Source organism: Calidris pugnax, unplaced genomic scaffold (assembly GCF_001431845.1).
Source record: "Calidris pugnax isolate Ruff unplaced genomic scaffold, ASM143184v1 scaffold243, whole genome shotgun sequence".
NCBI classification, from domain to species: Eukaryota; Metazoa; Chordata; class Aves; order Charadriiformes; family Scolopacidae; genus Calidris; species Calidris pugnax.
In genome coordinates this window covers 371,389-382,598 of record NW_015090973.1, presented here as the reverse complement: position 1 = coordinate 382,598, position 11,210 = coordinate 371,389, and the positions used below count along the sequence as shown (strand labels likewise).

The following is an 11,210-nucleotide window of genomic DNA, read 5'->3' as shown; positions in this document are numbered from 1 at the left end:
TTCCTGTTTGTTTCTGGAGTGGTTGTTACAGCCTGGGCTGCTCCTGGTACCGGCTCCCCGGGGTGATGCTCTGCAGGTGTGAGGTGCAGAGGATGCGCTGGATGGATCCTGGATGCTGGATGGATCCTGGGTGCAGGATGGGATCCTGGGGGCTGGATGGGATCCTCAGTTCAGGATGGGTTCCTGGGTGCAGGGTGGATCCTGGGGGCTGGATGAGATTCGGAGTGCAGGATGGGTTCCTGGGTGCAGGGTGGATCCTGGGGGCTGGATGGATCCTGGGGGCTGGATGGGTTCCTGGGGGCTGGATGGATCCCGAGTACAGGACAGGTTCCTGGGTGCAGGATGGATCCTGGGGGCTGGATGGGATCCTGGGTGCTGGATGGGATTTTCGGTGCTGGATGGATTTTCGGTGCTGGATGGGTTCCCAGGTGCAGGATGGATCCTGGGTGCAGGATGGATCCTGGGTGCAGGGTGGATCCTGGGGGCAGGGTGGATCCTGGGGGCAGGGTGGATCCTGGGGGCAGGATGGATCCTGGGTGCTGGATGGGGTCCTGGGTGCTGGATGGGGTCCTGGGTGCAGGATGGATCCCGGGTGCAGGATGGATCCCGGGTGCAGGATGGATCCCGGGTGCAGGATGGGATCCTGGGGGCAGGATGGGTTCCTGGGTGCTGGGGGTGCAGGATGGATCCCGGGTGCAGGATGGATCCCGGGTGCAGGATGGGATCCTCAGTTCAGGATGGGATCCTCAGTTCAGGATGGGTTCCTGGGTTCAGGATGGATCCTGGGGGCAGGGTGGATCCTGGTGCAGGGTGGATCCTGGTGCAGGATGGATCCTGGTGCTGGATGGATCCCGGGTGCAGGACAGGACCATGCCCCGAGGGTGGGCAGCGCAGCGCGGAGCAGGGCACACCAACAGCAATGAAAACAGTTTCCCCAGGGAGATGCTGAGTGTAAATCCCTGGTGGGGTCTGTCCTGCAGAGAAGCTCTTTTCCAGGTGTTATCCTGGAAAAAACAGGGGCATTATCCTGCCGGGGGAAGGCGGTGCCCTTCTCCGTACAGTGTGTTTGCAGCTCTCCAGCACCTCACTGAGCTGGCTGGCATCTCCCGTGCCATGGCACTGGGGTGGCACTGGGGTGACACCGCCACAGCCCCCCATCCCTCAGCTGGGGGCAGATTTCGAGGCCAAATGTGCTCTTTGACAGCCCGTGGCTATCAAACTCAAGCTGACGGCACGGTGATGGCAGGGACAGAGCATCCCCGGGGCACCCAAGGGATGCGGGGACACCCCCGTGGGAGGGACCCTTCCCAAATTCCCAAGGGTGCTGCTCTGCTCCACCCCCCCCCCCCCGTGCCCCGTGCCGGGGGCGGCGTTGGAGGTTAGGATGAAAAAAGGGAGTTATTTTTAAGCGTCTCCTCTCGGCGCAGACTGTCATTACCATTCTCCCTACCTTCCCCGGTGGGTGGGGATGCTCTCGCAGCTCCGAGTGTCCTCACACCCATAAGATCTCGCTGCCTGGGTCCCTCTTTCCACAGCAGGGGGGGTGAGGGGGGGTGTTGGTGGAGCTCGACCACCCCAGGGGTTTAAAAGGGATCTAAACTGGATTTAATTTTTCTCCAGCATGTGGCTGTCGGGTGTGCTGCGGGCTCCTCACCCAGGCTCCCCGGGAGGAGGATGCTTTGGGTGAGCTGCAGAGCAGCTGTGAAGCCCCTGTCCCCCCCCCTCGAGGCTGCTCCGAGCCCTGGGAACATTTTTTTGGGGAGGGTTGGATGAGGTGGAAGGGGCTGCACGGAGACTCAGCGCTTTGGGGGTCTCACCCATCACCATGGCCTTTAGTCACGCTGCAGGCTTTGCTGCCTCATTTGGTGATGGATTTCAAACTCACCGTTTGTTCCCAAAGTCGGGAGAGCAGCCCTAAAGTCACGGTATTTTAGGAAAAGAGAAAGAAAACTGAGGGGCTTCCTGTTTGTTTCTGGAGTGGTTGTTACGGCCTGGGCTGCTCCTGGCACTGGCTCCCCCGGGTGATGCTCTGCAGGTGTGAGGTGCTGAGGATATGCAGGACGGGATTCTAGGTGCTAGGTGGATCCTGGGGGCTGGATGGATCCTGGGAGCTGGATGGGATCCTCAGTTCAGGATGGGTTCCTGGGTGCAGGGTGGATCCTGGGGGCTCGATGAGATTCGGGGTGCAGGATGGGTTCCTGGGTGCAGGGTGGATCCTGGGGGCTGGATGGATCCTGGGTGCTGGAGGAAATTCTGGGTGCAGGATGGATTCTCAGTTCAGGATGGACTCCTGGGTGCAGGAAGGATCCTCGGTGCTGGATGGGATGCTGGGTGCAGGACGGGTTCCTGGGTGCTGTATGGGTTCCTGGATGCTGGATGGATCCTGGGTGCTGGATGAGATTGTGGGTGCAGGATGGATCCTGGTGTTGGATGGGATCCTGGGGGCAGGATGGATCCCGGGTGCAGGATGAAATTCTGGGGGCTGGATGGGATCCTGGGGGCTGGATGGATCCTGGGGACTGGATGGGATCCTGGGTGCCGGATGGGATCCTGGGGGCATGATGGATCCCAGGTGCAGGGTGAATCCTGGGTGCTGGATGGGATCTTGGGGGCAGGATGGATCCTGGGTGCTGGATGGGTTCCTGGGTACTGGATGAGTCCTGGGTGCAGGGTGGATCCTGGGTGCTGGATGGGTTCCTGGGTACTGGATGAGTCCTGGAGGATGGATCCCGGGTGCAGGATGGGATCCTGGGGGCAGGATGGGTTCCTGGGTGCTGGGGGTGCAGGATGGATCCCGGGTGCAGGATGGATCCCGGGTGCAGGGTGGATCCTGGGGGCTGGATGAGATTCAGGGTGCAGGATAGGTTCCTGGGTGCAGGATGGATCCCAGGGGCAGGATGAAATTCTGGGGGCTGGATGGGATCCTGGGTGCAGGATGGGATCCTGAGAGCAGGATAGATCCTAGGTGCAGGATGGATCCTGGGTGCCGGACGGGACCATGCCCCGAGGGTGGGCAGCGCAGCGCGGAGCAGGGCACACCAACAGCAATGAAAACAGTTTCCCCAGGGAGATGCTGAGTGTAAATCCCTGGTGGGGTCTGTCCTGCAGAGAAGCTCTTTTCCAGGTGTTATCCTGGAAAAAACAGGGGCATTATCCTGCCGGGGGAAGGCGGTGCCCTTCTCCGTACAGTGTGTTTGCAGCTCTCCAGCACCTCACTGAGCTGGCTGGCATCTCCCGTGCCATGGCACTGGGGTGGCACTGGGGTGACACCGCCACAGCCCCCCATCCCTCAGCTGGGGGCAGATTTCGAGGCCAAATGTGCTCTTTGACAGCCCGTTCGAGGCCAAATCTGCTCTTTGACAGCCCGTGGCTATCAAACTCAAGCTGACGGCACGGCGATGGCAGGGACAGAGCATCCCCGGGGCATCCAAGGGATGTGGGGACACCCCTGTGGGAGGGACCCTTCCCAAATTCCACTTTTCCCCCCATCCCAGTTCTGCTGCTGTGGGACGTGTTGGGATTTAGTGTCAAATTTGAGGAGCATCTGTCTGTGAAGGTGATGGGAGAGGATCGGGGTGGGAAGGTGGAGCCGGCAACGTGCCTTGGTGATGGGGGGGCTGAGAGGAGGGGGGGGGTGGATTAGGGAAATATTTGAGTTTATTTTAATGCCAGGCTTATTGCAGGGATTGGAAGCTTAACTCCCAACCTGGCAGCCCCTGCTCTGGCCGGGTACCGCCAACGGCATTTCCCATTTCTATCCTGTCGCTCCTGTCCAGCGGGAATTGAAACCTCACCGGGGGGGGTGGGGGGTGGCCGGGAGCCCCCGGGGCCACTGAATGTCCCCACCAAGGGGGACCTGGCTGTCCCCTCAACCCCAGGACCCCGCTGGCTCTGGAGCTGCTGCTCCCACATGGAATTAATCCCTTGGCGGGAGTGTCGGCGGCTGCCAGTTGCAGAACGGGATGGCAACGCTGGGCTTGTCTATTATTTTTTTTTTTTTTTTTTTTTTTTAAAAGAGCTTATATAACCTTGGGGATTCTATTAATAAAAATAATGGGTTTTGAACTCCGGGAACAACCAGCCCCGACGATATGAGCAATTAAAATGCTCCGAGTTCAGAAAGCAGGCAGCTCTCGGGGAAGAGAAGGGGAGGGGGCCAAGGGGGTTCCCTGCCTGGAGGCAGATCCCGGTGTCTGCCTGTCCCTCCTGTCCCTCCTGCCCCGTGTCCCCATCCCTGTGTCCGGGGAAAGGGAGAGGAAGGGGGAATGGGGTTGTTTCAGCCCCATCCTGGGGGTGCGGGGTGGGTGCCCCCCCCGGTCCTGCTGTACCCGTGTTTCAGCATCCCACTTCCTGGGCTTCCACCCCGGGGCTGTATCCCATAGGAATTTATGGGACCAGCATCCCGGGGAACATCACTGGGACCCAACCCAGCGCCCTGCCTGGGACCCCAGGGGATGCTCAGAGCCCCCACGGGTGCTGGATTTGGCTCCGGGGGGAGCTCCAGGGGCTGTTAAAGGAGATATTGGGTTTAAAAAGGCAGGACCAAGGCTCAGGACCCAAACCAGGAGGTGGCTTGTGTGTGTGTGTGTGTGTGTGTGTGTGTGTGACTTCAGGGGCTGTGAAACACAGAGGGGGGGGGGGGGGGTCACAGTTTCTTCCCCCCCTGCATCCGGTATCAAAGAGTCTTTGCCCTGCTCTTGTGATTTTGGGGGGGGGTTTACTTTTTTTAATCCCTAAGTAGCCAGCGAGGTATTTAAAGGGTTTAATATAAATTTAAGAGAAGCAGAATCTAAGACGGTAATTAGAGAAAGCTGGGACATAACCTCAATTAAGGCATTTGGAGGCAAAAAAGCCCACAGTCTTTGGGATGCGTTCGAACGCCCGGTTATTTCCCTTTAAGACCAAAAGTCATTTTTCCATTCAGGGTGACCGTGGCATTAAGTTTATTGTGTTTCCCCCTGTGCGGGGCAGGATTATTGGCCTTTTCCAGAGGAAGGTTTAACTCCCCTCCCAGCCAGGGGCTCCTTGTTTCGTTTGGGACTTTCTTTTTCCTTTTTTTATTTTTTCTTTTTTTTTTCCCCTTTAAATCTCCCTTATTCAAATGGTCACAGCTCGACAGCCTTGTGCCAGGAACACTCTGTCATCCTGCAACTCATATCTCTAATTCCTTCCCTCTGATGCTAATAACACCTTAAGATGATTAAGACCAAGGGCGGGGGGGCGAACCAAAAAAAAACCAAAAAAACCCCAAAAAAACCAACTTAATATCTGATTTTTCTGCCCTCAGTGATGCTGGCTGCTGGTTTTGGCAGCAATTTTGACACCTTCTTGCTTAATTAAACCCTGTGCACTGTGGAACACCCCATACATCCTTGGATGTGGAGCTTTATCCCGGTGCGTGCGAGGGCAGGACCCTCTGGATGCACTGAGTGGGTCGCCTTCCCCCCCCCTACTCCCGCCCCGAGGAGATGTGGAAAAAAAGCCTCTTTGAGCTAAAATCCCACCCGGGGTGGTGGGGTGGTGAGTGCCGTGGCCTGAGGAGCAGCTGGAGGGCAACGGGGATGTTGGTTTGGGATTTTAGGTCGCTTTTGGGAAGGGAATGGAGGGAATGTGGCTCTGCCAGACCTTTGGGGTGGGTTTTCACCTCCCACCGTGCCTCAGTTTCCCCGGTGGGCAATTAAACGGCGAGCCAAGTGGCTGGTGGCAACCTCGTGGGGGTGTCGTAGGACTCGGTGACCCAGGACAGGTCATTTGGGCCCCGATGGCAGCGACGTCTCTGCTGGTGCAGGAGGGTCCTGCCCATCCTCGCTGCCCTGGGTGACCCGGGGGGGTTGGGGATATGAGTTTTGGGGCTTCCACTCGAGGAGCACCTCGAGGAAAGTCGGCAGGCGAAGGAGGAGAGCAAAGCTGCTGGTCCCTGAGGTGGTGCAGCCTGTGGGCTCCGTGTCCCCCATGCTCCCGATGTCCCTGTGCCCTCCATGTTCCTGGCATCCCCCTGCTCCCAGTGTCCCTGTGGTTCCTGTGCTCTTGGCATCCTCGTGTTCCTGGCATCGCCCTCCTCCTGGTGTTCCCATGCCTCTCATGCTCCTGGCATCCCCACACTCCCCATGTTCCTGGCATCCCTCTGCTCCCAGTGTCCTTGTGGTGCCCATGTTTTCAGCACCCCCATGATCCCAGTGTTCCCAGCATCCCAGTGTTCCTGTGGTCCCCATGTTCCTGGCATCTCCGTGTTCCCGGTGTTCCCCAGCATCCCAGTGTCCATGTGCTCCCCGTGCTTCCCTCTTGCTCCTGGTGTCCCTATGGTCCCCGTGCTCCTCACATCCCCATGCTCCTGGTGTTCCCATGCCTTTCATCTTCTGGCATGCTCATGCTTCCAGCATCCCCGTGCTCCCCGTGTTCCCAGTATCCTCTTGCTCCCGATGTCCCTGTGCCCTCCATGTTCCTGGCATCCCACTACTCCCAGTGTCCCTGTGCTCTTGGCATCCTCATGTTCCTGGCATCGCCCTCCTCCTGGTGTCCCCATGCCTCTCATGCTGCTGGCATCCTCGCACTCCCCATGCTCCTGGCATCCCTGTGCTCCCAGTGTCCCTGTGGTGCCTGTGTTTTCAGCACCCCCATGATCCCAGTGTTCCCAGCATCCCAGTGTTCCTGTGGTCCCCATGTTCCTGGCATCTCTGTGCTTCCAGCATTCCCCAGCATCCCCATGCTGCCGGTGTCCGTGTGCTCCCCGTGTTCCCAGTATCCTCTTGCTCCCGATGTCCCTGTGCCCTCCATGTTCCTGGCATCCCCCTACTCCTGGTGTCCCAATGCCTCTCATGCTCCTGGCATCCCTGTGCTCCCAGTGTCCCTGTGGTGCCTGTGTTTTCAGCACCCCCATGATCCCAGTGTTCCCAGCATCCCAGTGTTCCTGTGGTCCCCATGTTCCTGGCATCTCTGTGTTCCCGGTGTTCCCCAGCATCCCCATGCTCCCAGTGTCCGTGTGCTCCCTGTCTTCCCAGTATCCTCTTGCACCCAGTGTCCCTGTGGTGCCTGGGTTTTCAGCACCCCCATGATCCCAGTGTTTCTGTGGTCCCCATGTTCCTGGCATCTCCATGCTCCCGGTGTTCCCCAGCATCCCTGTGCTCCCAGTGTCCATATGCTCCCCATGTTCCCAATATCCTCGCTCCTGGTGTCCCTGTGGTCCCTGTGCTCCTCACATCTCCATGCTCCTGGTGTTCCCATGCTCCTGGTGTTCCCATGCCTTTCATCTTCTGGCATGCTCATGCTTCCAGCATCCCCGTGCTCCCAGTGTTCCTGTGGTCCCCATGTTCCTGGCATCTCTGTGCTTCCAGCATTCCCCAGCATCCCCATGCTGCCGGTGTCCGTGTGCTCCCCGTGTTCCCAGTATCCTCTTGCTCCCGATGTCCCTGTGCCCTCCATGTTCCTGGCATCCCCCTACTCCTGGTGTCCCAATGCCTCTCATGCTCCTGGCATCCCTGTGCTCCCAGTGTCCCTGTGGTGCCTGTGTTTTCAGCACCCCCATGATCCCAGTGTTCCCAGCATCCCAGTGTTCCTGTGGTCCCCATGTTCCTGGCATCTCTGTGTTCCCGGTGTTCCCCAGCATCCCCATGCTCCCAGTGTTCCCAGCATCCCAGTGTTCCTGTGGTCCCCATGTTCCTGGCATCTCTGTGTTCCCGGTGTTCCCCAGCATCCCCATGCTCCCAGTGTCCGTGTGCTCCCTGTCTTCCCAGTATCCTCTTGCACCCAGTGTCCCTGTGGTGCCTGGGTTTTCAGCACCCCCATGATCCCAGTGTTTCTGTGGTCCCCATGTTCCTGGCATCTCCATGCTCCCGGTGTTCCCCAGCATCCCTGTGCTCCCAGTGTCCATATGCTCCCCGTGTTCCCAATATCCTCGCTCCTGGTGTCCCTGTGGTCCCTGTGCTCCTCACATCCCCATGCTCCTGGTGTTCCCATGCCTTTCATCTTCTGGCATGCTCATGCTCCCAGCATCCCCGTGCTCCCAGTGTCTCTGCGATCCCCATGTTCCTGCCATCTCCATGTTCCCAGTGTTCCCACCATCCCTGTGCTCCCAGCGTCCCCCTGCTCCCGGCATCCCGGCCACGGGGACCCCCAGTGATGCCTCTCCCCCTTTTTCTCCTCCCCACCCCGCAGGAGGAGCGGCCGAGCCGGAGACGATGACGGCCGGGAGCGCCGAAACCAACGGCCCCATGCGGGAGGTGGAGTTGGGGGGCACCAAACCACCAGCCCCCCCTGCCCCGTCGCGGCGCCGGGGACGCCGGCTGCGCCGCAAGTCACCCCCGGAGGTCCAGGTGAAAGGGCAGCTCCGCATGCGCTCACCCTCAGGAGCCTTCGTCATGGTGGGCATCTCGGTGGTCCTGGTGGGCATGACCATCGCCGTGGTGGGCTACTGGCCCCACCGGGGAGCTGGGAGCAGCGGGGCCGGCGCGGGGAATGCCAGCATCGCAGGGGACATGAGGAGGGAGGTGGCCGCCGGGCGCCACGTGCCCCACAGCGAGAAGCTCAAGCTGATCGGCCCCGTCATCATGGGCATCGGGCTCTTCATCTTCATCTGCGCCAACACCATGCTCTACGAGAACAGGGACATGGAGACCCGCCGGCTGATGCAGAAGGGGCTCTACTCCATGGCGGCGGGTCTCCCTGAGGGGACGGGCCCAGAGGACGGCCACTGCCAGCGCGGGGATGGCCAGCCCGTCCCCAAGGCCAACGCCGAGTGCGTGGAGGGTTGCTACCAGGTGGATCTCTCCTGCCAGCCCTGCCCCGGCCCCGGCAGCAAATGGTCCGACTGCTACGGTCCCAACCGGCTCCAGACCACGGCCGAGCTCCTCCAGCAGCCGGTGGCATCCCCCGCCGCCTCCCTCCTCAGCCTCCGCTCCGGTGCCTCCGCCGAGGCCAACCTCGGCCTCTCCTGCCGCGCCGGAGCCGAGTCCCTCCTCTCCTCGGCCGTCGGAGCCTTGGCCTTGCCCGTCATCAAGCTCAACAACTGTTTGCTGGAGGCGGCGGCACGGGGAGCCATCGACCGGTCAGAGGGGAGCCCCGTCGAGGCCCCCCATGATGCCCCACGGCTCTCCCGGGGTGGCAGCGTCGCGCCCCGTGGCCAAGACCGTGATGGTGGTGGCCATGTTGTCATCAACGTGGATGGTGGCCACCCTGGCATGGAGCTCAGCCTGGAGGCACAGCTCCACACCGCAGGCCACTCCAAGTCCCTGGACCTCGGCCGGCCGGGGGTGCTGCTGGTGGCCCCCATCAAGGACCGTAAGAACCGGAGCTGGCCCCGGCTGGACCACGTCAGCCTGGTGGGTTACGCCAAACTGGAAAGTACTGGCGAGTCCTCGGACCAGCTGCTGGAGCCCAGCGAGCCCCCGAGCCGGGGGGAGCCCCGACCCAGCTCCTGGGTGGTGGGGATGGAGCGGGGTGAGCGGGTCTGATGTCCCCATGGCCCCCATGACATTGCAGTCTCTCATCCTGGCCACCAGCACCCATCAGCGACACCAAAACCCCACGTCCTGGAGAGGTTTGGGGACAGTGTTTTTAAGCAGATGCCAAGAGGGAGGTCCTGACGTGCTGCTCCTGGGGGAGGACTCGCCTGGGGTGGGATGTCCTCTCCTGGCTGCCTCTCGATGGCTTCCCGGTGGATGCCCTTGGCCTTACAATCCCTTCTCCTGGTGGCTTTTCCAGAGGAACCCTCGCTTTGGGACCCAACACAAAACTGCGGGGTGGGGACATGGGGCGGGCAAAGCCCTGCCGGCCCCCGCAGCACTTTATTATTTCAGCGGGGTTGGGGGGATGTTTTGGGGAGGGGGGAGGAGGGTGTCCCCTTGCCCAACCTCAACCCACCAGGAAATTTGCTTGACCGGAGCACGTAAGCCCAACGGGGCTATTAAATATTATCTCGATGCCACATGGTCCCACCTCACCTTGTTGTCTCCCCCGCGGGATGCTGAGGGTGGGCTGGAGAGGGTAAAGGATGCTCTGTAACCAGGTGCTGAATATTTGCAGGATAAGGTGATAAGTATAAGGTTTGAGATTGGTATTTTTGTGCAGAGTAGGATGCAAAAGGTGCCCAGGGATGCTGCAGGAGGCTGAGAAATTAAATCAGAGTCGCTGGGATGCGGCGGTTCCCAGAGCCCGCCTGCGGGTCGGGGTTTATCTGAGCTGTTTTCTGGTGAGGTGAAGGATGGGGAGCGGGAGGATGCTGATGGTGGGAAGATGTGGGTGGTGGGAGGGATGCGATGGGGTGGAGAGGAAGGGGTGAGCGTTGGTGCAGGTTTTGACAGGCCCTGGTGGGTGCTGTCATGATTTTTGATGCCCTTTGGATGCAGAAGAGGAGCTGGAGAGGATGCGGGAGGAGAGGCAGTCCTGGCTGCCAGAGCCCACCGTGGTGTGTGTAAATGGCTGAAATAGGGTTTATCTGTATGAAATAGTTTGGGGTTTTTTCATTCCTGTCTCTGCTTCACCCTCTCCCTGGTCTGAAGTGAGCATGGAGCCTTGGACCTTGCAAACCTCAGGGACAACATCCTTCTCCAGACCAAAATATCCCTGCACAATGTCTTGGAAACAGCCTTTTCTGGCAAAAATCTGTTCCCAGCAACTCAGAGACCAATGTCCCCTTGGCCTGGGGCTGGGGCTGGGCAGAGGGAACCATCCCTGTCCGGGGGCTCTTGCCACCCCTTTTTGTCACCCCATGGGACTGGGAACAGGGGAGGGAGCTGGGGGGGCCAGGGAGGGTTGTGCTGGTGATGCTGTTGTCCCTTGCCTGTCATCACCTTCCACATCACCCCACGTTACCCCCGGTGCTCGGCAGATTAAAGCCCACAAGAAACAAAACTGCTCAGCCCTCGTTTTAGAAGTCAGGGTTTCCACAGCTATTGTTTTTTTTCCCTCCCTTTGAAAGTCCTTTTTGAAAAATTCCTCCCTTGTTTCAAATTTTATTATTATTTTTTCATTTTCATTCCCGTTTTGCCTTTTAAAGGGGAGTGGTATCTGCTTCCCACCCTATTGCCCTATTATACTATATATATATATACATATATATATATATATACACTATATATATATTATATATATATTATACCCTATTGCAGATCCGGCCCCATCTCCACCTTCCCCTGTGCCAGCCTCCCCCATGCGAGACCCCCCTGGCTGCTGAACCCCCTTTTCCCAAAATATAACCCCTCACTCCTGCAGTGGGT

General features: G+C 59.4%; 1 protein-coding gene across 1 annotated transcript; it reads left to right on the top strand.

Moving 5' to 3' along the window:
• The first annotated feature begins 7,937 nt into the window (after window positions 1-7,937).
• Window positions 7,938-10,231, top strand: TMEM200B (transmembrane protein 200B). The gene has a single exon (XM_014952926.1). The coding sequence runs from the start codon at window positions 7,971-7,973 to the stop codon at window positions 9,444-9,446; it is 1,476 nt and encodes a 491-aa protein (XP_014808412.1). The 5' UTR covers window positions 7,938-7,970; the 3' UTR covers window positions 9,447-10,231.
• The last annotated feature ends 979 nt before the right edge of the window (window positions 10,232-11,210 follow it).

Excerpts from the sequence above, each read along its gene's own strand:
- TMEM200B (XM_014952926.1), top strand. The coding sequence starts at position 7,971 with ATGCTCATGCTCCCAGCATCCCCGTGCTCCCAGTGTCTCTGCGATCCC.